The sequence below is a fragment of the Salvelinus namaycush genome, chromosome 21 (genome assembly GCF_016432855.1).
Source record: "Salvelinus namaycush isolate Seneca chromosome 21, SaNama_1.0, whole genome shotgun sequence".
Classification (NCBI taxonomy): Eukaryota; Metazoa; Chordata; class Actinopteri; order Salmoniformes; family Salmonidae; genus Salvelinus; species Salvelinus namaycush.
The window spans coordinates 16,422,304-16,447,879 of NC_052327.1; the positions used below are offsets into that span (position 1 = coordinate 16,422,304).

The 25,576-nt window shown below is 41.7% G+C and overlaps 1 protein-coding gene and 1 pseudogene across 1 annotated transcript in view; one reads left to right on the plus strand and one right to left on the minus strand.

Moving 5' to 3' along the window:
• The first annotated feature begins 3,632 nt into the window (after positions 1-3,632).
• Positions 3,633-8,769, plus strand: LOC120066587 (annotated as a pseudogene).
• Positions 8,770-12,920: 4,151 nt separating this feature from the next.
• The window catches only part of ptprz1a (protein tyrosine phosphatase receptor type Z1a), a 70,256-nt gene continuing 57,600 nt past the window's right edge, over positions 12,921-25,576 (minus strand). Inside the window, exons 13-30 of the mRNA XM_039017273.1 lie at positions 23,165-23,303; positions 20,975-21,066; positions 20,577-20,662; positions 19,830-19,850; positions 19,544-19,640; positions 19,373-19,455; positions 19,090-19,224; positions 18,844-18,978; positions 18,439-18,602; positions 17,900-18,035; positions 17,514-17,660; positions 16,558-16,651; positions 16,012-16,088; positions 15,581-15,736; positions 15,324-15,476; positions 14,614-14,756; positions 13,958-14,093; positions 12,921-13,845 (exon numbers count right to left, since the gene is read on the minus strand). Coding sequence (XP_038873201.1) covers positions 13,702-13,845; positions 13,958-14,093; positions 14,614-14,756; positions 15,324-15,476; positions 15,581-15,736; positions 16,012-16,088; positions 16,558-16,651; positions 17,514-17,660; positions 17,900-18,035; positions 18,439-18,602; positions 18,844-18,978; positions 19,090-19,224; positions 19,373-19,455; positions 19,544-19,640; positions 19,830-19,850; positions 20,577-20,662; positions 20,975-21,066; positions 23,165-23,303 — 2,138 coding nt within the window. The 3' untranslated portion in view covers positions 12,921-13,701. The remainder of the gene's footprint in view (positions 13,846-13,957; positions 14,094-14,613; positions 14,757-15,323; positions 15,477-15,580; positions 15,737-16,011; positions 16,089-16,557; positions 16,652-17,513; positions 17,661-17,899; positions 18,036-18,438; positions 18,603-18,843; positions 18,979-19,089; positions 19,225-19,372; positions 19,456-19,543; positions 19,641-19,829; positions 19,851-20,576; positions 20,663-20,974; positions 21,067-23,164; positions 23,304-25,576) is intronic.

Consider the following 25,576-nt stretch of genomic DNA (forward strand, 5'->3'; position numbering starts at 1 on the left):
TCCTCCGGGTTCCACCCCCAGTCCAATGGCCAGTCGGAGCGAGCCGACCAGGACGTAGAGACTACTCTGCGCTGCCTGGTCTCTGCCAACCCGGCCACCTGGAGCCAGCAACTTGTGTGGGTCAAATATGCCCGCAACACCATTCCCTACTCTGCCACGGGCCTATCACCTTTTGAGTGTTCCCTGGGGTATCAGCCCACACTCTTCCATGAGCAGGAAGAAGAGGTCGGCATACCTTCTACCCAGGTGTTTGTCCGTCGCTGTCGTCGTACCTGGAGGAGAGCCCGGTCGGCCATCCTCAAGACCACCTTCAGGTATCGACAACAAGCTGATCGCCACCAGACCCTGGCTCCCCGGTATCGGATAGGCCAGAAGGTATGGCTGTCCACCTGGGATCTGCCCCTCCGGGTGGAATCCCGCAAACTCTCCCTTACCCTTCATATACATCCTACCTTTCATGTGTCCAGAGTTAAACCCATGTCTCACAGCCCTTTGTCTCCTGCCTTTTGCCTGCACCTGTTCGATTAATAAACTGTTGTTATTTCGACGTTGTCTGCATCTGGGTCTTACCTGAAACGTGATAGTATCTTTGTAGAGACTGGGTATATTGATACACCATCCAAAGTGTAATAAATAACTTCACCATGCTCAAAGGGATATTCAATGTCTGCTTTTTTATTTTTACTAATCTACCAATAGGTTCCCTTCTTTGCGAGGCATTGGAAAACCTCCCTGGTCTTTGTGGTTGAATCTGCGTTCGAAATTCACTGCTCGACTGAAGGACCTTATAGATAATTGTATGTGTGGGGTATAGAGATGAGGTAGTCATTTAAAAATCCTGTTAACTTCTCTAGGGTAGGGGGCAGCATTCGGAATTTTGGATGAAATGCATGCCCAAATTAAACTGCCTGCTTCTCGGGCCCAGAAGATATGATATGCATATAACTAGATATGGTTTGGATATATTTGGATAGAAAACACTCTACAGTTTCCAAAACTGTTAAAATAGTGTCTGTGAGTATAACAGAACTGATTTGGCAGGCGAAAACCTGAGAAAAATCCATTCAGGAAGTAGTTTTTGGGGGGGTTTTGTAGTTTTCTATTCAATGCCATTACAGTATCCATTGACTTGGGACTCAAATTGCCGTTTCTATGCCTTCCACTAAATGTCAACAGTCTTTAGAAATTGTTTCAGGCTTGTATTCTGAAAAATGAAGAAGTAAGAGCAGTCTCAATGAGTCGACCCTAAAGTGTCACAGAGCTTTTTCATGCGCGAGACGGAGAGAGGGCGTTTCTTGTTTACCTTTTAAATTGACTACGTTATTGTCCGGTTGAAATATTATCGATTATTTAGGCTAAAAACAACCTGAGGTTTGAATATAAACATCGTTTGACATGTATCTATGAACTTTACGGATACAATTTAGATTTTTTTTGTCTTCCTGTTTTGACTGCGTTTGAGCCTGTGGATTACTGAAGAAAACGCGCGAACAAAACGGAGGTTTTTTGATATAAAGAGACTATATCGAACAAAAGGAACATTTATTGAGTAAATTAATGTCTGCTGAGTGCAACCATATGAAGATCATCAAAGGTAAGGGATTAATTTTATCTCTATTTCTGACTTGTGTAACTGTTCTACTTGGCTGGTTACTGTTTGTAATGAATTATCTAGTGGGCTATGTTCTCAAATAATCGTAAGGTATGCTTTCGCCGTAAAGCATTTTTAAAATCTGACAATGTGGTTGGATTCACAAGAAGTTAATCTTTAAACCTATGTGAAATATGTTTTGTTTTCTGAATTTTTATAATGAGTATTTCTCTATTTGAATTTGACGCCCCGCAGTTTCACTGGCTGTTGAAGAGGTTGGACGCTAACGTTTCACGTACCCAAGAGAGGTTAAACACTATTATTGCACACAGAGTGAGTCCATGCAACTTATTATGTGACTTGTTAAGCACATGTTTTACTCCTGAACTTATTTATGCTTGCTATAACAAAGGGGTTGAATACTTATTGACTCAAGACATTTCAGCTTTTCATTTTTTATTAATTTTCAAACATAATTCCTCTGACATTATGGGGTATTGTGTGTAGGCCAGGTACACAATCTCAATTTAATCAATATTAAATGAAGGAGGGCCAAACAAAATGTGGAAAAAGTCAAGGGGTGTGAACACTTTCTGAAGGCATATAATATGCAGTGACTCAAGAAAGTATTCAAACCCCTTGACTTTTTCCACATTTTGTTAGGTTAAAGCGTTATTCTAAAATTGATTCAATTGTTTTTCATACCTCATCTACACACATTACCCCATAATGACAAAGCAAAAACAGAGTTTTTGAATTTTTTTATAATTTATAAAAAAAAATGAAATATCACATTTACATAAGTTTTCATACCCTTTACTTAGTACTTTGTTAAAGCACCTTTGGTAGCGATTACAGCATTGTCTTATTGGGTATGACGCTACAAGCTTGGCTCACCTGTACTTGGGGAGTTTTTCCCATTCTTCTCTGCAGATCCTCTTAAGCTCTGTCAGGTTGGATGGGGAGCGTTGCTGCAAAGCTATTTTCAGGTCTCCAGAGATTATTGATCGGGTTCAAGTCCGGGCTCTGGCTGGGCCACTCAAGGACGTTCAGAAACTTGTCCCGAAGCCACTTCTGCGTTGTCTTGGCTTGTGTGCTTAGGGTCGTGGTCCTGGTTGGAAGGTGAACCTTCACCCCAGTCTGAGGTCCTGAGTGCTCTGGAGCAGGTTTTCATCAAGGATCTCTCTGTACTTTGCTTCGTTCGTCTTTGCCTCGATCCTGACTAGTCTCCCAGTCCCTGCCGCTGAAAATGCCATGTTTCCTCCAGACGTGGCGTTTGGCATTCAGGCCAAAGAGTTCAACCTTGGTTTCATCAGACCAGAGAATCTTGTTTCTCATGGTCTGGGAGTCTTTAGGTGCCTTTTGATAAACTCCAAGCGGGCTGTCGTGCCTTTTACTGAAGAGTAGCTTCAGTCTGGCCACTCTACCATAAAGGCCTGACTGGTGGAGTGCTGCAAAGAGGGTTGTCCTTCTGAAAGGGTCTCTCATCTCCACAGAGAAACTCTAGAGCTCTCTGGGTGACCATCGGGTTCATGGTCACCTTCCTGAACAATGCCCTTCTCCTTCGATTGCTCAGTTTGCCCGAATGGCCAGCTCTATGAAGAACATTGGTGGTTCCAAACTTCTTCCATTTAAGGATGATCAATGGAAACAGGATGCACCTGAGCTCAATTTTGAGTCATATAGCAAAGGGTTTGAACATTTATGTAAATAGGGTATTTCTGTTTTTTATTTTTAATAAATTTGCAAACATTTCTAACAACCTGTGTGTGTGTTTAATGTGTATTTTATATTGTATTATACAATATACAGGGCGCATTTGGAAAAGAGACCTAGGTCTCAATATGCCTTCCCTGTCAAAATAAAGGTTCAGAAACACACACACACACACACACACACACACACACACACACACACACACACACACACACGCACACACACACACACACACACACACACACACACACACACACACACACACACACACACACACACACACACACACACACACACACACACACACACATATTTATGTTTCAGTATGCTGCCGTATGGGTATCACCCAGTGATCGCCAAGCACTGCATCACCAAGAAGGTGAACATGGTGACTGCCAGCTACCCGAGTCCAGTCATGAAGGACCTTCAACAGAGGTGGGAGAGAAGTGCATGGAGAGAAGATTCCTCTGGAGTGAAAGGGTTAGGGGTAAACATCTATGTAGAAGTGAAGATTTAATGGAGAATGTGTTTTATCTGGTCTTAAAGGCCCAGTGAACTCAAAAACTTGATTTCCCTGTGTATTGTACACTGAGTATACCAAACATTAGGAACAACTTCCTAATATTGAGTTGCACCCTGGACTACCATACCCCGTTCAAAGCACTCTTTTGTCTTGCCCATTCAACCTCTGAATTGCACACATACACAATCAATGTCTCAATTGTCTCAAGGCTTAAAAATCCCTTGTTAACCTGTCATCTACACTGATTGAAGTGGATTTAACAAGTGGATTTAACAAATCAATAAGGGATGATGGCTTTCACCTCGATTCACCTGGTCAGTGTATGTCATGGAAAGAGCAGGTGTCAATGTTTTGCATGCTCAGTGTGTTTTGTACATATTTCCACACGATGAGGTGTATAATACTGTGAAAATGATGATAATGCCCTTTTAGTGTAAGAGCTGTTTGAAAAGAATGCCTGAAATTTAAGCCTGTTTAGGTGGGATGGAGTTTTGGCTTGCCTGGTGACATCAACAGGCAGTATAAGTTAATAACAAAGGCAGTTTCAAACCTCTCTGCCAATAGCAACAAGTTTTCAGGTTACATATCCCTCCCATTAGGCTCATCCAATTAGGCCCCTCACTCAGACCACTCCCAGACAGTCCTAGCAAAATTCTTGCTTGAGAAATTGCTCTGCTAAGAAGCTATTGTTGTTTCTTTTTGACATTTAAAAAAAATTAAAAACAATCACAGTAAGGTACTTGATTTTTACCCAATAATTTTTACCCAGAAATGATTTGATATTGAGATAAAAATGGCTGCATTGGACCTTTTAATGCTAATCATGGGCTATTTGATACACAATTGACTAGATGTAAGCTACAGGCAGGCACCAAGACAATTGATCTAATTGCTTGAGTTGGCATTAGGCAGGATAAGCTACTAGTCAAGTGAATATATTGTCTCTACGTGGGGCTGGTGTGGCTGAGTGTGTTTGTCTGTGTGTTTCCTTTCAGTGCTGAGGAAGCTGGCATCACCATAGTGAATGAGATGGGCCTGGACCCTGGCATCGACCACATGCTGGCTATGGAGTTTATCGACCAAGCCAAGGCGGACGGCTGCACTGTGAGTGAAACGTGAGGGAGATTGTGAAAGAATCTAGTATAAGTGATTTGTGCTTTTGAAAGAAAGTGTTTTGGTGATTGTGGAATCTGCACACATACGGGATTCTGTGCATGTGTGTGTCTGTGTGTATGTCTGTGTACGTGCTGTGCACATAATGATTGATTGAGCGTATGTCGAAGGGATGAGTGGCATCTTGTCAGTTTCCTTGGCAGCCATATTGATTGCGGGCCCAACAGATTGAAACACCATGCGTCTTTGATTTGTTCATTTTTCCCCCATCTTAACGTGAAGATGAACGGACTGTACTATCACACAGGAAAATCACAAAACATTTGATAGATGTGTATGTGCAAATTGTGTTTTTAAATCCATTTACGTGTGTATGTGTGTGTTTAGATTGAGTCATACAGTTCATTCTGTGGTGGACTCCCTGCACTAGAGTGCTCAGACAATCCTCTGCACTACAAATTCAGCTGGAGTCCTCCTCAATACCATCAGTCCTGCCATCTTCCTCAAGGACAACAAGGTACAGTAGCCATCTAGGATCAGCAGATCCTCCCCAAATCCTAAACTTAACCATTAGGGCCGGAATTGATAAACTGACCCAGGATCAGTGTCTAGGAGTAACTTCATCCTCCTCTATGTCCCCCAGGTGGTGAGCATCCTAGCGGGCGGTACTCTGATGGAGTCTACGTCTCCCATGGACTTCATGCCTGGCTTCCACCTGGAGGGTTTCCCCAACCGCGACAGCACCAAATACGGCATCGAGCCGGCCCACACACTCATCAAAGGAACACTCCGCTTCAAGGTACTTCCAACACCAGCGTGATGAGTATGGCGTTACTGTCAATCTCGATAGTTCTGTGTCGCTTAGGATAAATGTTGTATTTCTGTCCAACAGGGTTTCTCCAAGTCCATGAGTGGCTTTGTGTAGCTGGGTCTCATCAACACTGACCCCTGCCCCATGCTAGAGCTCCTGTCTCCTGGGTAAATATAATGATACTTATAACAGCTTTAAAAGATGCGATTTCACTTGGTTTTGAGAAGCTTACCCCACCAGCGATATACTTCCTCAGGCTCGTTCTGCAGTTGCAGGGGCACAGATAAAACATTAACAAAGGCTCCAAAAACGACGAAATACGTCCTTTGAGAAACAGCAATGATCTCAGTGTAGTGATACAGGTCTTTAGATGTTGTACACATGAAATTGTCATTCCAAACTTTGTCCTCAATGGTATATTCCATTTTGTTGGACTCGAGCGTTACTTCTCCGTGTGCTTTCTCATTCCCATTGTGGTGATTAAAGCCTGTGCATGCTCGCACACGGAGAAGAATTCAAACTAAATGGAATATAACGTTGGGGATTCAGTTAATTTACATAAATAATTTAGATTTGGTAAAAAAAAGAATTACTTGTCCTTTAATTTACTTAACTTAATTTAGAATGTGCTTTTCATAAATGGTTATTAAAGTACCAGGATACACCCAGCAAACGCTGCATCACTTATACACTAGAGCTACAATGGAGATTTGACTGACAAGACTGAACAAAAACAACAAAAAATCCCTGTGCAACAGAAAGAGCTGCTGAGTATACAGATGGGCTTGCCTCTGTCTATCTCTAACGATGCATTTGAGGGAGCGATCTACGACATCATCCGCCAAGACGACTTCAAGATGGAGACATTCAAATAGTGAGAGGCTCAAGTCCTGACCAGATACCGTGAAAAATGTTGTACTCATATCTTTGCTAAATGCAGGGGTTAAAGTTCTCAGTCACTGCGACGGAGAACATCTGTCCCATTATGGCATATGTGAGTGCACGATCAGCGCCATTGAGACAGATAGAATGTTGCGATCTCTTTACATCTCTATGCCAGTGGTTCCAAACCGGCGTGCCCCCCTCCTAAATAAATCAATATATATATATTTTCGTCAACAGTTCCATCGTATCTTAAACTTCTTACAGGGCACTCATTAGGACCTGGGGGAGGCTGCAGCACGCGCTAGTGACTGTTAGACTTTCTTCAGCAAAGATGGCTGACAAAACTACTGGATGGAAGCAAATGTAAGTGATTATACCGTCATAAAGAATCATGCTAAAAATGTACATTTAACAGGAATATGTTAGTTAATATAGAGACAAACGATTATGCATATTTTTATCATAAAGTTAATTTACGAAAATCGTGATTTAGCAAGCTAGCTGACTAGCTAACATTAGCCAGCTAATGGCTAGCTTTATGGGTGTTGTGGCACATACATCAAGCTCTGATGAACTGTCTGGAAAAGCATGAACTGGAGTCGCCTCTTCACTGTTGACGTTGAGACTGGTGTTTTGCAGGTACTATTTAATGAAGTTGCCAGTTGAGGACTTGTGAGGCGTCTATTTCACAAACTAGACACTCTAATGTACTTGTACTCTTGCTCAGTTGTGCACCGGGGCCTCCCACACTTTCTATTCTGATTAGAGCCAGTTTGCGCTGGGAGTAGTACACAGCGTTGTACGAGATCTTCAGTTTCTTGGCATTTTCTCGCATGGAATAGCCTTCACTTCTCAGAACAAGACTAGACTGACGCGTTTCGGAAGAAAGTTCTTTGTTTTTGGCCATTTTGAGCCTGTAATTGAACCCACAAATGCTGATGCTCCAGATACTCAACTAGTCTAAAGAAGGCCAGTTGTATTGCTTCTTTAATCAGGACAACAGTTTCCAGCTGTGCTAACATAATTGCAAAAGGGTTTTCTAACGATCAATTAGCCTTTTAAAATGATAAACGTACGCCTATGAGGATATTCCATAAAATCTGCCGTTTCCAGCTACAATAATCATTTACAACATTAACAATGTCTACACTGTATTTCTGATCAATTTGATGTTATTTTAATGGACAAAAATTGTGATTTTCTTTCAAAAACAAGGACATTTCTAATTGACCCCAAACTTTTGAATGGAATTGGAATTTCGCTAAACAATGCTAATTAGCGTTATGACTGGAAGTCTATGGTTATCTACTAAAGTTTCAGTCATGGGATTTGTTTTGCTTTAACCCCTGTAAATGTCTTTAATTAATACTGTTTGTATGGTCAGGTTCGGGATGCTGAGTAAGGAGGTCGTCCCCCATGCAGACACCGTGCTTCACTGGCTAAGCACTTAGAGGCCCTACTTTGGTAATATGTGCAGTTCTCCCTCTACTCTTTTACTGCCACAAACACCAATATGTATATCTTTCTCTAATCTTTATATTCCTCCTTCTCTTACTTTCTTTGTACAGAAAATAGCAGTAAAGATTATTTAAAAATAGTATTACCCTCTCTCTCCTTCTCGGTCCATCCGTGTCCTCTTCTTTAGATAAAGGCGAGCGGGACATGATCATCATGAGGAATGACGTGGGCCTGCGCCACTCCACAGGCGAGCTTGAGACTAAGCACATCAGCCTGGTGGTCTACAGAGACCCCAACGGCTACTCTGCCATGGCCAAGACCGTGGGCTACCCTGCTGCCATCGCTGCTTGCATGGTGCTGGATGGTTACTAGGGTAGACTTGAGTCCTCATTGCATTTGTCATGTCTGAGATGTTAAGTATGGTTTAGTGAGGTAATCAGCCATTTTGTTAAAGCCCTGAGGGAACCACTCATTTTGCTAAAGACGAATGTACAACCCTAACGTGTCTGTAAAAGTGAAGTGAAAACTGACTTTCAATCTGCAGGAGAAATCAGTATTAAGGGACTGGTGGTGCCAATGACCAAGGACATCTATGGACTGGCTCAGAAGAGACTGCAGGAGGAGGGCTTACAATTCACTTCAAAAGCACCATCCAAGAGTAGTAACTCATGAGTCATCAGCTGCGTCTCAAATATTGTATATTGATTTCCTTTCCTGGTGTCCTCTCCTTCATCTACACTGATCCAAAAAAGACCCCACACATGAAAAAATACAATTCTATTCTTCAATTCAGTTCAATTATTTCAGAAGAGTGGTGAAGGCAATATGGTAGAAATTGTAGGAGGACAGGAGACAAGGAGAGGAAGCCTTAGGCTAGTGAGAGATGCACCCTGACTTTCTGCTTGTTTCAAAGGCATTTCCTCACAGCATCGCCTTACCTCAACCAAACAGTTACATTGCAGGTGAACAGTTTCCAAGCAACTTTAAATAAGGCTGTACATGGAGAACCACAACTTGCTGAGTGTCGTTATAACATGTAACGATCTTATAATCTTCGCAGACCTGCTAAGACAATGTGTATCAGAAACTCACCCAAAGGGTCTAGTCTTTCCTTGACCATAACATATTCCTGTTATTGATCAGCTGCTGCACAGTTCCAAAGATTTGTACATAATTTACACATATGCTTCCCACAGTTGTGTCAAATTGACTGGATGTCCTTTGGGTGGTGGACCATTCTTGATACACACAGGGAACTGTGTGAAAAACCCAGCAGGGAAAGGCTGAAAAACCCAGCAGTGTTGCAGTTCTTGACACAACCCAACCGGTGTGCCCGGCACCTACTACCATACCACGTTCAAAGGCACTTACATCTTTTGTCTTGCCTATTCTCCCTCTGAATGGCACACATACACAATCCATGTCTCAAGGCTTAAAAAACTTTTTTTAACCTACTGTATCTCCCCTTTATCTACACTGAAGTGGATTTAATAAGTGACATCTGTAAGGGATCATAGCTTTCATCTGGATTCACCTGGTCAGTCTGTCATGGAAAGAGCAGGTGTCCTTAAAGTTTTGTATACTCAGTCTATATTTGTATTTTAAAACTGCTCAGAGATTATAATGTGGCATAGAGTACAGTTGAAGACAGAAGTTTACATACACCTTTGCCAAATACATTTAAACTCAGTTTTTCACAATTCCTGACATTTAATCCTGGTAAAAAAATCCCTGTTTTAGGTCAGTTAGGGTCACCACTTTATTTTAAGAATGTGAAATGTCAGAATAATCAAATCAAAATCAAATGTAATTTTTTATTTGTCACATACACATGGTTAGCAGATGTTAATGCGAGTGTAGCGAAATGCTTGCGCTTCTAGTTCCAACAATGCAGTAATAACCAACGAGTAACCTAACCTAACAATTTCACAACAACTACCTTATACACACAAGTGTAAAGGAATGAAGAATATGTACATAAAAATATATGAATGAGTGATGGTACAGAATGGCAAGATGCAGTAGATGGCATCGAGTACAGTATATACATATGAGATGAGTAATGTAGGGTATGTAAACATATAAAAGTGGCATTGTTTAAAGTGGCTAGTGATACATGTATTACATCAAGATGCAGTAGATGGTATAGAGTACAGTATATACATATGAGATGAGTAATGTAGGGTATGTAAACATATAAAAGTGGCATTGTTTAAAGTGGCTAGTGATACATGTATTACATCAAGATGCAGTAGATGGTATAGAGTACAGTATATACATATGAGATGAGTAATGTAGGGTATGTAAACATATAAAAGTGGCATTGTTTAAAGTGGCTAGTGATACATGTATTACATCAAGATGCAGTAGATGGTATAGAGTACAGTATATACATATGAGATGAGTAATGTAGGGTATGTAAACATCATATGAAGTGGCATTGTTTAAAGTGACTAGTGATACATTTTTTTCATCAATTTTTACATTGTTAAAGTTGCTGGAGTTGAGTCAGTATGTTGGCAGCAGCCACTCAATGTTAGTGGTGGCTGTTTAACAGTCTGATGGCCTTGAGATAGAAGCTGTTTTTCAGTCTCTCGGTCCCCACTTTGATGCACCTGTACTGACCTCGCCTTCTGGATGGTAGCGGGGTGAACAGGCAGTGGCTCGGGTGGTTGATGTCCTTGATGATCTTTATGGCCTTCTTGTGAAATCGGGTGGTGTAGGTGTCCTGGAGGGCAGGTTGTTTGCCCGCCGGTGATGAGTTGTGCAGACCTCACTACCCTCTGGAGAGCCTTACGGTTGTGGGCGGAGCAGTTGCCGTGCCAGGCGGTGATACAGCCCGACAGGATGCTCTCGATTGTGCATCTGTAAAAGTGTGTGAGTGCTTTTGGTGACAAGCCGAATTTCTTCAGCCTTCTTCCTTGCTGATTGGTAATATAGCTGAATTGCTTTCCGTAACAGCATTTTTAGGTCTGGTTCCCAAAGATTATTTTTAGTTGACATGAGCTATGGTTCCAGTGAGGCACCAATTACCAATAAAGTATGCATTTTTATCTCTGTACCATATCAAATGTTACTCATCAACTGTTGACATTTCTGTATAAATCAATGATAAATACAGTGTATGCATCCATTCTGTTTTCAATGGATATAGCGGTGTCGTCTCATTACATCCTCTTTGAAAAAACAATCAGCTTTTCCTTCCACTCAATGTGGGCCCGCCCATGCAAACTAGGCCACCAAGCCATGGATAATTGGGCATGTAATTATTAAAAGTCAAAAATGCAAATTGGGGTATGGATACAGCCCCTGGTTAAGACGGTGTCTGGACACTTGACCTAATTTCCCCTGAAAATGTGCATTTCTTTTGGAGTCTTAGATGGATTAGAACATGAAAATCTACTGGAATAAGCAATTCTCCACATGGATTATTCCATAACTCCATAGAGTCGCATCTCCGTCTCCGGGAATCCATAATCCAGTGTCTAAAATGGATCCGTTTCATCAAGCCACCCGTTTGTCTTCTGACCTCACATATTGTTTCTTAACAAGGGCTTATCAGGAGCCTGCCGAAAGATCATTCTATCATAGCAAATCTTTGATCACCCCCACAAAGCCCCCTGATCACATTTGGGTGAAGGGTGTATATAGGAGGTAGGTGGTTCAAGAGGGGGCAAGACAATGAGGAAGTGGCAGTTATATTTTTTTAAACCATAAACAAACACTTTCTTTAATGACTTGCATAGCATCTAGGCAGACTGGGCCCAATTCTGATCTGAGTTAAGCATGTGAAAATGTTAACTAATTCCTTTTTTATGCACTTTTCTTTCTGTGTATTCTGACCTTGAATTTAAGCTTAATGCTATTCACCTGCTACACCTAATGAAGTTGTGTCTACAGATACTGAACGCAGCCCAGATCAGATTACGGTGTAAGTTTTTACATTCTGGAACGTTCAATGGAAAGGAAACAGTACTGAACGACCAGTTGAAAAACAGGGATGGTTGGGCTGTGTGCTGGAGAAAGCTGTCAGCATGGCCACTGCCCTTTAAATACGTCACTTGTTGCTTCAAGCCACACCAAACGGGAGCAAACGTACCTGTCTGTTCAAGAACGTTTGGGGAAACGTGTCGTTCAGTATAAACCGTTCTGCAACATAGCAAAAAAGCACCTCTTAAATCCCAAATAATGCCACCACCTTAACAGGTGAGGAAATCATGAATAAGGTCTTGTGATCCTACCAGCATCTACTTGATTTTTTCAGATAGAAATAACGCCATTCTCCATGCACTGTAATTTATAACCTGATAAGAACTATTGATAAGAGCTAGGTAAATGAGTACTCTGATTGGATAAGAGAATTGAAAATATAAATTACAATTGTTTTACATCTGTTTTACCTTATAATCGCTGGAGACAAATGTGAAGCCAGTCATATGGCAGCAAATTGAAGCATAACTTTCCCACTGTAAAGTGGACAGCTCATACCTTGGCTTGATTGTTAAGGCTTAGCCCAGCTGCCTTACTTGGAAATGATCATGCATAATAATTATTTCAAACATCTGCTGAACAATTTGATGGGGTCAGATGAACTCTATTGAGGCACTAATAACATACTGTATATTCACAATGCACCTGACCTGAGGGCATGATGCCGCCCACGCCTCAGGCTGTATAGTGCTAGCATCCAGTTCAATGTGAAGTTACACCAATTATGGAACAGTTTAACTTTAATGTACTGTGCACCCACAGGTCTAGATTGACCTTCACAGTAGTTAAAAAAAAAAATGGAACAGACCACTCCAAAAGCTCCTTCCTTGGTTCTCTTTCACTTGTTTAATCCTATGTCTAATCATCCAGCAAAGTTTCATGTACAGCAAAAAACGTGTCAGTACCCCAAGCTTCATATTTAGTCCATTACAAAATACAGAAGAACACTAGCTATAACATTAAAACATTTTAAAAAATTGCTTTGACTAAGTTATTCGAATGCAGCCATACATTGAAAATTGACTAAAAAAAACGTAGTAAAATATAAAAATCTAGAAGTATAAATAGAAATTTGGTCCATTGTCTTGGTTGCTATAATATTATTTACATATTAGATGTATTATTTCATGCCAATGTGCATTTTTGATTTCAAAAGCTCACTGTTGCTACAAACAAAATAGTATTTACATTGTCTAGATGGAAGAATGAGTTGCTCAATGCATTGACTCTACAAAAAATAGGCTAACAAAATGTTGTTTAACGTAAAAGTTGCATTTTCCCTTCTTTTTTTATAGCTTACTGCCAATAAATACGAAAGTTTAGGGAAAACAGTTAGTTAAGCAAACATCTCAAGACGGCAGTATCGACAAAACATCGTAAAGTTAATCTACAATTGTATGAACGCCGTTAGAAGTACAAGATGAATATACAAAGGCACACATTACAGGGTCGTGCGGTATCATGTCCAGCGGTCAGGAAACTGCCATTCAACGACGGAGAACAGAAGAGGAGAAAAAAAGGAGGGGAAAAAGGCAAAGCTGCTGTCTTTAAAAACTGAACACAGTGAGACAGGCAAGAGTCCATACTGGCAAGTTAGGGGCCCCGTTGCCATGGTTACACCAGGGACTCAAGGCTCTCGGCTGTGCTGACAGGGCCCCCTGGGACCGTTCCGTTGTTGTCAGAGGACTGGAGCGTCCTCTCGTCCTCCTGTGTGCCAACCAGGCTCAGCATGGCTTTGTACAGGAACTGGTACTGCTCCTGAATGAGAAAGAAATATAGAAACTGTGCTGTTGAAGGGAGAATGTTTTAACACAAAATGGCTAATGTGCATCACTCAGGTACAGTCAGGCGGTGATTCAGATTGACTAACAACATCAGTGAAGGTCCCGGGCCTCATGAGGTTGATCATCTTGGCCACCTGGTACACGTCCACAGAGCTCTCCAACTCTAGTTGGCACACCAGAGTAGACAGGGCACAGAAGGTTCCCGCAGTAACACCGCCAATCCTGCAAAATCAGACCAGCGCCATGAAGTGCTTATAAAACTGAAAATCTCTGGTCATATTAGCCAGGGGCTAAGCTAGCTTTAGATACTTTGGGCTAATTCCAAGACATATTTGGGAAATGTTACAGGATTAGTGCTCTATGCTCCAGTTTGTAAGTATTTACTGAACCTTTGCAGTATTATCTGTGGTTAAAACCAAGGATTGAGCGCCATACAAGAGTATTGAGACAGGATTGTCTCAATAGGCCTGGATCAGTGCAGGTTTCAGTTCCAAGAAATATTAAGAGTATTGGAAATATGGACATATCTTCTTATCCTCTTAGGTCAGAGTGGATCGTCTTGAATCTATTACCAGTGGCCAAAATAGAAGGCAAAAGAGGGATTCAGGGGTATTGATCTTGCCTGGTTCCAGTTGGGTGAGGTTTTGACTTTTGGGACTATTCCATTGGTTCCAGGTCTTGAAAACGTTTTAGAGTGGACATCATTACCTTATTTCACAGATAAATAATCAATAGGTCTTACTCGTCATGGACAACCATGGGGCCCTCCTTGGAGGAGCTCTCCTCCCTCACCAGGCTGAGCAGCTCAAAGGTGCTGCTGATGGGGCTGTCTGGGTTGGGCCAGCGAGGCGTCCGGTAGTGCCTCACCTCCAGAACATAGTCATCCTGGCCCAGAGGGGGACAATAACACAATAAGACAGAGTGAGAGATAGAGAGACAGTGCGAGAAAGAGAGTGTGTGTGTGTGCCTGTGTGTATGTGTGTTGAAAGTGGTCCAGTGATTGGAGGTACAGATGGTTGAGTGAAAACTGTGTGAAAAATAACAGCTGTGCTCCATTGACGTGTGGGGAATGTGTATTGAATTCCATTTCCACCCTTCATTTGGTTTCACCATGAGCCAAGATCCAGAGAAATATGAGCAGAACAACTCCTAAATGGAATACTCATGTTGCTATATATTCCCTCTGTGTAACAATAAACAGTTGTTAAATGTTTTTGGGGTATAGACACAGTGATAACATTTGCTGAGCACTAGCAACTGGTCCATAACGACTGGCCCATAGCGACTGGTCTTTTCTATGAGGCTGTTCTTTTTGGGCTGATCCCACAGTGTGTGGCTGATCCTCCTCTTCAATGGAGTTAGTCTATTCTAAGTAGCTGATCATGCTATTGTGACTGATCTCTTATCTTATCAAGCTGATCTCCCTGGTCTTACTGATCTCCCTCAGCTCACCTGTGTAGCCTCCAGGACATAGTCCTGCACCACCAGCATCTCCTCGTTGGCCAGACACACATGGTTCTCGCTCCGCAGGGTCACTGTGAACGCCTCACAGCTGATTGGCTGCTCCTTGCGGGGCCAGTACACGTACGGCTCCTCCCCCTCTGCCTGAAAACACAGAAAGATGTGATAAGGACTTCCTATTTGAGGCACAAAATGGCTGCCTGCATACATCAGCAGTTTTGTGTCCAGGAGGACAGATAGATACCCACCAGGCTTGGTGTTCCCAGTGTTCCCGCTGTTTCTGGTGTTCCCGGCAGTGTGACGATGACCTGAGCGTTGTGATCCCAGATCATCCTCCAGAAGTCTGTCACCGTGCTGGCCAGTGGGTTCTGGGTCACGATGAACTCAGTGCTCTGCCGGTACCCCTGAGGAACAGAACCGGTGGTAGAAAATTTAGACAGGTGGTATAAACATTCATACAATTTAGACAGGTAACCAAAAGTGGAATTTACTGAAAATGATGGCTGGAATGGAGTGTTATGACTGTAATGGAGTGAATGGTATCAAACACATAAAAAACATACGTTTGATACCATACCATTCCATTCACTCAATTCCAGCCATTATTATGAGCAGTCCTCCCGTTAGCAGCCTCCACTGCTGCATCTGACTCCTTTATGTAGAATGGTTGGGTTCTTACCGTGAGGTATGAGGCATTGATGTAATCTGATGTAGTTTCTCCCACCACCGTAGACAGACACACCCGTGACCTTTCAACTGGAGACAAAGCCACGCGATGTTAAACTTCCTCATTAGGTATAGAGAAGGTAATTTTGTATAATATTAATATTACAATGATTAGCTTTATTAAAGCAGTATTACTTAACCATGACGACTGCTTATCTACCTAAAGTGATTTTGTGACACACATTTGCTTACACCAAACAAGAGTAAAACAGTTCAAGGTTTATGCTTTCAAATAACAAAAAAATAAAATAAATGTATAACAGTTTTTGTTGAGGGGTCCAAGTGTGGGGAATTTTGCTAAATGTTCATTTGAAAGTGACAATGTTGAGGCCAGGTGAGGTCTCATTGTCTACACACTGTTAAAGGGATTTTACATTTTATGTTTCTGAGTCCAGTATGAAGGAAGTTTGAGGTAGTTTCGCGCTAATGCTAGTTAGCATTGGCTCACGAAACTACCTCTAACTTCTGGAGAGTATTAACAAACCTGTCTGGAACTCACCGGGTATTAAAGAGGAGTTTCTGTTCTTCTCTCTGTTGCACTCTTTCAGGGCTGCCGAGTAGTCACACTGTTTGGCATTGGACTGGGATACCAGCTGTAATCACATTGAGTACGATTACATGCACACAATATGATTATTGTGAATAGTCAGATTAATATAATAGTTTGATTTAAACGTTTACATGTTTTCCAAGAAGAACAATTTCCCAAATAATCCTGTTTACATAAACACATCTGAAATCAGACTACCTGATGGGACTGTGATAAATGCAGAAAATTGCCAATCTAAATATATGTTCTACCACAGCAACCATGTTATTTTTGGGAAGCCTATTCGATTCTGAGTTCGGATATTTAAAGTTTGTATGTGAAAATTATTTCTAAGATACATACTTTCAGTTTTTCCGAACTCACTTCACTCGTGCAAAAGATGGAAGCTTCACTCGCGCTGCTCGTGCTAGCACACGTGCAGATCAAACACACCGCTGGAACTCCGATTAAGCTGCTTACATGTCCTAATAATTTGAAAGATTGCTCAGAAAACCAGGTGTTTTAATAGGCGTATACTTACTTCGATTATGACCGATTAAGATAAGCAGAGCAAGGTGTTTAATGCCATATTCGGCTTACTGACGTAATCTGTTTAATATTGAATTACTAGTGTGCATGTAAACGTACTCAGTGGCACCAGATTAACTGTCAGTGTTTAAACATGATGTGCCAGCGGTTGCAACTGCTCTTTTCAAAGGACAAAGAAAGACAATTGATGTGAAAAAAACTAAAACTGTCTTTAAACCCCATTGACAAATTCTCCTTTAAATGCACGTTTTACTTTTAGTTCGGCCCTTCATGTCCTACTGGAGTTGTTATGGAAAGTTTACCAGTTGTACATTTTGCTGTAATGCAAATACTTCCCCTATGACTTGTTGTAAGCTGTTATAAGCATGTGTCTTTACCTTAAACTGTTTCTCCAGCTGCGTCCTGCCGGAGGGCCCTGGGGTCAGGAGGTCATTGACGTAGCTGTGGATGAGGCTGGAGGAAACCTCCGTCTCCTTGCCCAAGATGGCCTCCACCAGGGCGTCGTGGATGAACACATACTGCTCCTGAATGCACAGGGAAAGTAGAGGTTGAAAGCCTTAGTTGGGTGTTGTCATTCATACAGTGCTGGAAAGGTAACAGGACAACTGATCATAGTTTTCACTGTTTTCTTTTTGGTATCAGACCTGGGATCAAAAAGTATTCTTTCAAATACTTTAGAAGCCTTTATTTGAGCTTTTCTGGCGCAATGGCACCAATGGAAAAGTCCCAAAAGTGCAACCCCCCCCTCTGGCTGAGCTCTCACCTCTGTCTGTACCAGGTGGTTCCTCTGTGTGCGGATGTGTTTGAGGAAACCCATGATGTTGACCGTGCTCTCTTCTTTGATCTGCTTCAGCATGCTATCCAACACTATGTAGGTACCAGTCCTGCCTACGCCCGCACTGGAAACACACAGAGGTATACAATTTAGTTTACATTTAAGAGCCACATTTCAATAGAGAATTGTGAAGTACTTGGATAGAGGAAGGTTCTGATATAGATTGTGAATCCTGGTATTTTGAGTTCACTCTAGTTCTCTATGAAATAATTGTTGACCTTCTCAGCTGGACTAGGTGAAAGCAGCCACAGAATGGATGTTAAGAGATTGCATTTAATGGAGGACCATGTCCATTCTATTCTATTTCTATGCCAATCCGAATGTAAATTTACTTCCTAAATTGAATCATTCACATCTAGAAGATGAGCCATTTTTAATTGACTGAATTGAATTAGTAATTTCGGTGTGGAAAAACGGTATTGACCTCAAAGCTATTCTATACATTCTGCAAATCTATGGCTTCCTACCTGCAGTGCACTACGACAGGCCCCATGTCATCTGTCCTGGCTTTGGAGGACGTCTGGACGAAGGTGAGCACGGGGAGAGTGTACTCAGGCACGCCCATGTCTGGCCACTGGGTGTAGTGGTACTGTGTCACGGTCCGCTCGTTAATACGCCCCTTCAGTGAACCCTGGGGTTGGTGGGAGGAAACAGGAAGTGGTGAACAGGATGGGACTTTGGCTGTCACTTTGACACTTGGGATTCGTGAGTTCCATACGAAATGTTCAGAAACTAAAGTTGTAATGACGAAGTGCTTCAACTGACTTGTAGGGCAGGTGCAACCAAAGTAGATAATATATGTGAGGAAGTAGAGGTGAAACTATTAATGGTGAATGAGAGGTAAGTGTGATGTAAATTGTGTGACCTCTAACCTTTTGGACCTTGGTGTTCCTGAGGGTGAAGGTTCTCTCGGTGTAGTGGGCCAGAACCTTGCTGCTCTTCACCGTCACCAGGAAACCACCGTACTCATCCTGGCTCTCCAGGGGCCAGTACTGGTCACACTTCCTCTGAGAGACACAACAAAACAGTTTCGTATACTTTCATGGATAAGCATGAATAAACTATTTATAAACTATTACTAAATATGTATAAGCGTATAGGTGGCCCCGGTCTCTCACCCGTCCCTTCTCCACCAGGTTGGTAATCATGATGATGACGCCCACGTTCTGCTCCCACACCATCCTCCAGAAGTCCTCGGTGCTGGACTTGAGAGGGCCCTGGGCCGCGATGTAGGCCCTGGACTTGTTGAAACCCTGAGGAGGGAAGGGCGGCAGAGGAAGGTAAAGAGAAAGAGAGTGAACAACAGATTATCTACTGACACGTCAACAAGACATTTGCCCTCATAACACTGCTAACATCTGACGTTATTGTGCAGATTGAAATGCAACAAAAATTGATTACGTCAACGTAGTTTGCGTTAATGTAATCTCCACTCTTCCCATCTTTGTCAGCCTGGGTTGAGAGTCTTACTCGGCTGTGGTCATCTAGGAGTAGAGGAGGAAAGAGATAAGCTGGTTGCATTCAATAATGTATGTGTGTGTACATGTGTTTGAAGGTGCATGTTTGACTTACAGGCCAGGATATTGATGTATCGGTTCTTGTTCTTGTTGTCTGGATGGTTGGAGCCGTCTGTGGTGATACCCAGGTCCACCGTGCACACCTGCACCTCCTAAAAAAACACATGACCTTCATCACTCCACCCCTAACATCCCACCATCCTCCATTACTATGCAGCCAAACAAAAATGTGTCATCAATGACAAAAACGTCAACATGGGCAGCTGGAAATGTGACAAACATCTACACACGATTACTACAGAAATAATCGAATCAAAAGAGAAAAGGGAGACACAGCTTACCTCGTAACACTCTTTCAATATCTAATGGAGGGGGAGTGAGAATGCAAAAAGCACAGCAATGTAATGTCATGACACAAGGTGAGCAAAAAAGTCCAAATAAATAACAAGAAAACGGTTTATGGGCAAATCTCAACTTAAAGACACTGTTCATGCGATAAACAAGGCTTCGAAAGTGGCTTTCAGATTCACTCCATGTACCATGTTAATGTCCATATTAGCTTTGACTTACAAACCTATTTTTGTGTTATTGACAACATTTACACATGTATGCATTTACACAGCACTGATAAAATGCCAAGCTGGATTTAACATGGTAAGCAATGGTAAATATCCAGTTGAACCTATCTTAACTTGAGCCAGAGAAACATCAACATCCATGAATGCAGTGTAGATTATGATACATTTGTAAGTCTCAGTGGTAAGGACAACAGACATGGCTCCTCAGAGGAATCTGGGCCTGTAGCATGTAGCATGAGAGAGAGTGTGAGTTTGAATGGCCATCACAGTGCATAGCCTACCGCCCCATAAGGTTTCTGCATGCTGACCTTAAAATAATGGCAGCCACCGTGTAACATCGCAAACGACACGTAACAATTTCGCAAGATGGATACACACAGAACAGCATTAACTAAAAAACAGGTAGACAGCTGACTTGAAACACGTAACCAATAAATACTGGTTGTGTTTTTGTCATAAACTATATCCTGTGATCTGAGGGAGCAAAGGTTACAGAATGTGACAGCACACCTCAAACTCCCGGGAGAATGCGTTGGTGTGGTGGAGCTCTGTCACGTGCTTGACAAACTGCTTCACCGTAAGGGCTTCATGTTCATCTGAAAGGCAGAGAGCAAAGCTATTGAGATGATCAACAAAAGTCCTTTATCAGAATGAATGTTTGAAACCCCATACTCTGTCAGAAGCAGATGTTGAGTGAGGTAGTGTTAATGACAGAGGTAGGCTTGATGAAAATATAGAACACGGACAGATGGAGAGGATAACTGTCTACATGGCTCTGTGCTTGTTAACACTTTTATCTGTGTGTGTGTGTGTGTGTGTGTGTGTGTGTGTGTGTGTGTGTGTGTGTGTGTGTGTGTGTGTGTGTGTGTGTGTGTTGCGTGAGAGTGTGCTTGTCTCAGGATGGTTACCTGTAGCTGTAAGCAATGGTGTGGGTGGAACAGATATGACTCTGGGCGATGTGTTGTCCTCTATGTAGAAATGGGCAGTCTGGAAACACTTTCTGTGGAAACATATGTACGATGATATAAGTTAATAAACTTGTATTAGATGAGATGGAAAAAAGCTTTATATTTGTCTCCGTGACCTATTGCCATTGATTTTTTACATTTTGTCCCCCAAAAATATAGCTTTTTTCCATCTCATTGTGACAAAGACAATAATAATATTGGTGTTATGATTGAGTAAAATGTAATAAAAAGACAATAACTGTAGATATATTTTTGAGACGTAAAAAGATCACGCTCAGAGACAAGAAAGGCCTAAAAAACACTTTGTTGTTGTGTTTTTTAAGATACAAAGACAACCACAGATGTTGGCGAACACATGGTAATCTGTCCGTAACACAGGAAAAAAAAAATCCTTCTAATCTCTGACAAGTTTTTAACAGGATTTCTTTTTGATGAGCCTGTGTTCAGCTACCCAAAAATGGACATCACCACACAGATTACTCTGGACGACAAAACCAGCAAAGAGATGTCCCCAGTAGATAACATGTTTGCGTTTCTAAAAGATGTCCACACTTTGCTAAACCCAAGTGCACAGCTATGGGGTGGCCAAATGAACACCGTGTCACCAGGGGAAGTACAAGGATGCCACACGGAAGGGATTACCTCAATTTAGCCTCGCTCCACTCGTTTTACAAGACGCTGACACAACGCCTCCATGTCGGACATAATGAGACGCAGGCCCTTTCCCCCTCCTATTCCACCCGAGGCCCTGTTCCCCAACCCCTGGACGACCCCGAGCCCCAAGCTCAACGCTCTACACTCTGAGTGGGGTACATCTCTCAGATTTAATCCCTTAGCAGCGCCAAGATTACTACGGCTTAACATGAAAATACAATAACAGGGCAGAAAGCATGAACAATATGTCACGTCTCCAGCCCAGTGGATGAGAAATGTACAGTCTTAAAAGTGTTTAAATTTTTGAAAGTGTGTCCTTGATTGGATTGCAGAAGTTGGTTATTTTACTGTCCGACCGGTCAGTTTGCCGCCACAGGGAAAAGTAGTATTTTTCTATGATCTCACAGTATTAACAAAATGTCTTTATACCTGGAGACGCGCAACTCTGAATGCTGGCAGTTATGTGTAAGTGAACCTACCCAAACACAGCAAAGCTCATGTGAAAAGCCAGACATCAAACCGTAGTGAAGATATTGGATGTGTCATGGGGAAGTGTGTGAGAGTGAGAAGGAGATTGGGCCCGTGTCACAGAAGATTAGGCCTCCCAGTGAGACAGACAAATATGAGGTTCTTAAGGTCAACCCCCTCCCCCCTTTGCATACGCCACCTCCCGTTTCACTCCACCCGTGCCCCCTGATGTCTGGGGACCAACCAGACCCAATCCTCGGTGACAGATGAATAACAATATGACAGGAATCAGCCCTGGGGCTGTTCCATTGGGAGGCATGAGGCTTACTGGTGCCAGTGTGTGTGGAGCCTATCAATGCAGAAAGGAAGCTGTTGTTCATGTTCTGTAGCTTAGCTGTCCGATTATACAGATGATGCTTAGGGTCAGAGGGGTCAGTGCGGAAACGATACTCATCATCATAATTGGATCTAATAATAATAATCATAATGGATCAAATAATAATAATTATGGATCTAATAGTAATCATTATGGATCTAATAATAATGGATTATGGATCTAATAATAATAATTATGGATCTAATAATAATCATTATGGATCTAATAATAATGGATTATGGATCAAATAATAATGGATTATGGATCTAATAATAATAATTATGGATCTAATAATAATCATTATGGATCTAATAATAATCATTATGGATCTAATAATAATCATTATGGATCTAATAATAATCATTATGGATCTAATAATGGATTATGGATCTAATAATAATAATTATGGATCTAATAATAATAATTATGGATCTAATAATAATCATTATGGATCTAATAATAATCATTATGGATCTAATAATAATAATTATGGATCTAATAATAATCATTATGGATCTAATAATAATCATTATGGATCTAATAATGGATTATGGATCTAATAATAATCATTATGGATCTAATAATAACCATCCTCCTTCTTCTCCTCCTCCACCTGCTCCTCCTGGTCTTACCTCCAGTAGATGAGGATGCCCACCAGGATGATGAGTCCCACGAAGGTGAGGGTGGAGACCACCGCCAGAGGGACCACGGCCCTCCTCTCCTTATCCCTGGCCAGACCCACCCTGGACTCATGGCTGCTGTTACTGGCCTCTGTAAGTGGGGTGAGAATAGAAAAGGAGGGGACAATGGATGAGGAGTGAGCTAATGTTGACTATTGAGACACACAGCACAACTCCCACAACAAATCATTCACTCAATCAGCTTCTACAGTGGCAAGAAAGCCTTTGGAATTACCTGGATTTCTGCGTAAATTGGTCATACAATGTGATCTGATCTTTATCTAAGTCACAACAATAGAAAAACACACTGTGCTTTAACTAATAAAACACAAACAATTATACGTTTTCATGTCTTATTGAACACACTGTGTAAACTTTCACAATGCAGGGTGGGAAAAATATGTGAACCCTTGGATTTAATAACTCGTTGACCCTCCTTTGGCAGCAATAACCTCAACCAAACATTTTCTGTAGTTGCGGATCAGACCTGCACAACGGTCAGGAGGAATTTTGGCCCATTCCTCTTTACAAAACTGTTTCAATACAGCAATATTCTTGGGATGTCTGGTGTGAATCGCTTTCTTGAGGTCATGCCACAGCATCTCAATCAAGTTGAGGTCAGGACTCTGGGCCACTCCAGAAGGTGTATTTTCCTCTATTGAGGCCATTCTGTTGTTGATTTAATGTGTTTTGGGTTGTTGTCCTGTTTCATCACCCAACTTCTGTTGAGCTTCAATTGGCGGACAGATGGCCTTACATTCTCCTGCAAAAGGTCTTGATGAACTTGGGAATTCATTTTTCCTTCGATGATAGCAAGCTGTACAGACCCTGAGCAAAGCAGCTCCAAACCATGATGCTCCTTCCACCATATTTTACAGTTGGGATGAGGTTTTGATGTTGGTGTGCTGTGCCTTTTTTTCTCCACACATAGTGTTGTGTGTTCCTTCCAAACAACTCAACTTTAGTTTAATCTGTCCACAGAATATTTTGCCAGTAGCACTGTGGAACATCCAGGTGCTCCTTTGCGAATTTCAGATGTGCAGCAATGTTTTTTTTTGACTGCAGTGGCTTCTTCCGCTGTGTCCTCCCATGAACACCATTCTTGTTTAGTGTTTTACGTATCGTAGACTCATCAACAGAGATGGTAGCATGTTCCAGAGATTTCTGTAAGTCTTTAGCTGACACTCTAGGATTCTTCTTAACCTCATTGAACATTCTGCGCTGTGCTCTTGCAGTCATCTTTGCAGGACGGCCACTCCGAGGGAGTGTAGCAACAGTGCTGAACTTTCTCCATGTATAGACAATTTGTCTTACCGTGGACTGATGAACATCAAGGCTTTAGAGATACTTTTGTAACCCTTTCCAGCTTTATGCAAGTCAACAATTCTTAATCTTAAGTGATCTGAGATCTCTTTTGTTCGAGGCATGGATCACATCAGACAATGGTTCTTGTGAATAGCAAACTCACATTTTGTGAGTGTTTTTTACAGGGCAGGGCAGCTCTAACCAACATCTCCAATCTCATCTCATTGATTGTACTCCAGGTTAGCTGACTCCTGACTCCAATTAGCTTTTGGAGAAGTCATTAGCCTAGGGGTTCACATACTTTTTCCAAACTACACTGTGAATGTTTAAATTATGCATTCAATATAGACAAGAAAAATACAATAATTTGTGTTATTGGTTTAAGCACACTATGCTCGTCTATTGTTGTGACTTTGATGAAGATCAGATCAAATTGTATGACCAATTTATGCAGAAATCCAGGTAATTCCAAAGGGTTCACATACTTTTTCTTGCCATTGTACATACTGACTCACGAACACTTCAGCAGTAAATCAACACACGCACTCAGTTCTCAAGAACAAACATAGCAAAGGTTGAGCAAGTAATGCAATATAAACATGTGATTTCACATAGAGGTGAGACAACACTTGGCAAGTGAAACGTGTTAGCATCAAACTACTCTAGCATTTGAACTACATGTATTGTCGTTTTGTAAAAAAAATAAACTGCACTTTTAAAGAATAGTCCAACTTACCTTTGTGTTCTAATACATCGACTAATTCAGAGCTCCTGCTTGAACTACGTAGACTTGTTGACTTCAATTTGAAACGCTACCCTAGACCTTTGCTTCAACATCTTTATACCCATTCAGTTAACAAATCTAAACCTCTAGCGACCTCTCTAAACCTTATACAATGGCGGCAATAAGAAGGATGAAAGTGAACACAAATGCTTTCACAAAGTTAACATGCACTAAAGGTTAGTTTGTGAGTATTGGCTCGAAGCTTGAAGCACACAATGGCTTAAATCTATGGGACTCTCAATGCAGCAAAGGTATAAGAGGTGTGAATGAGTGGA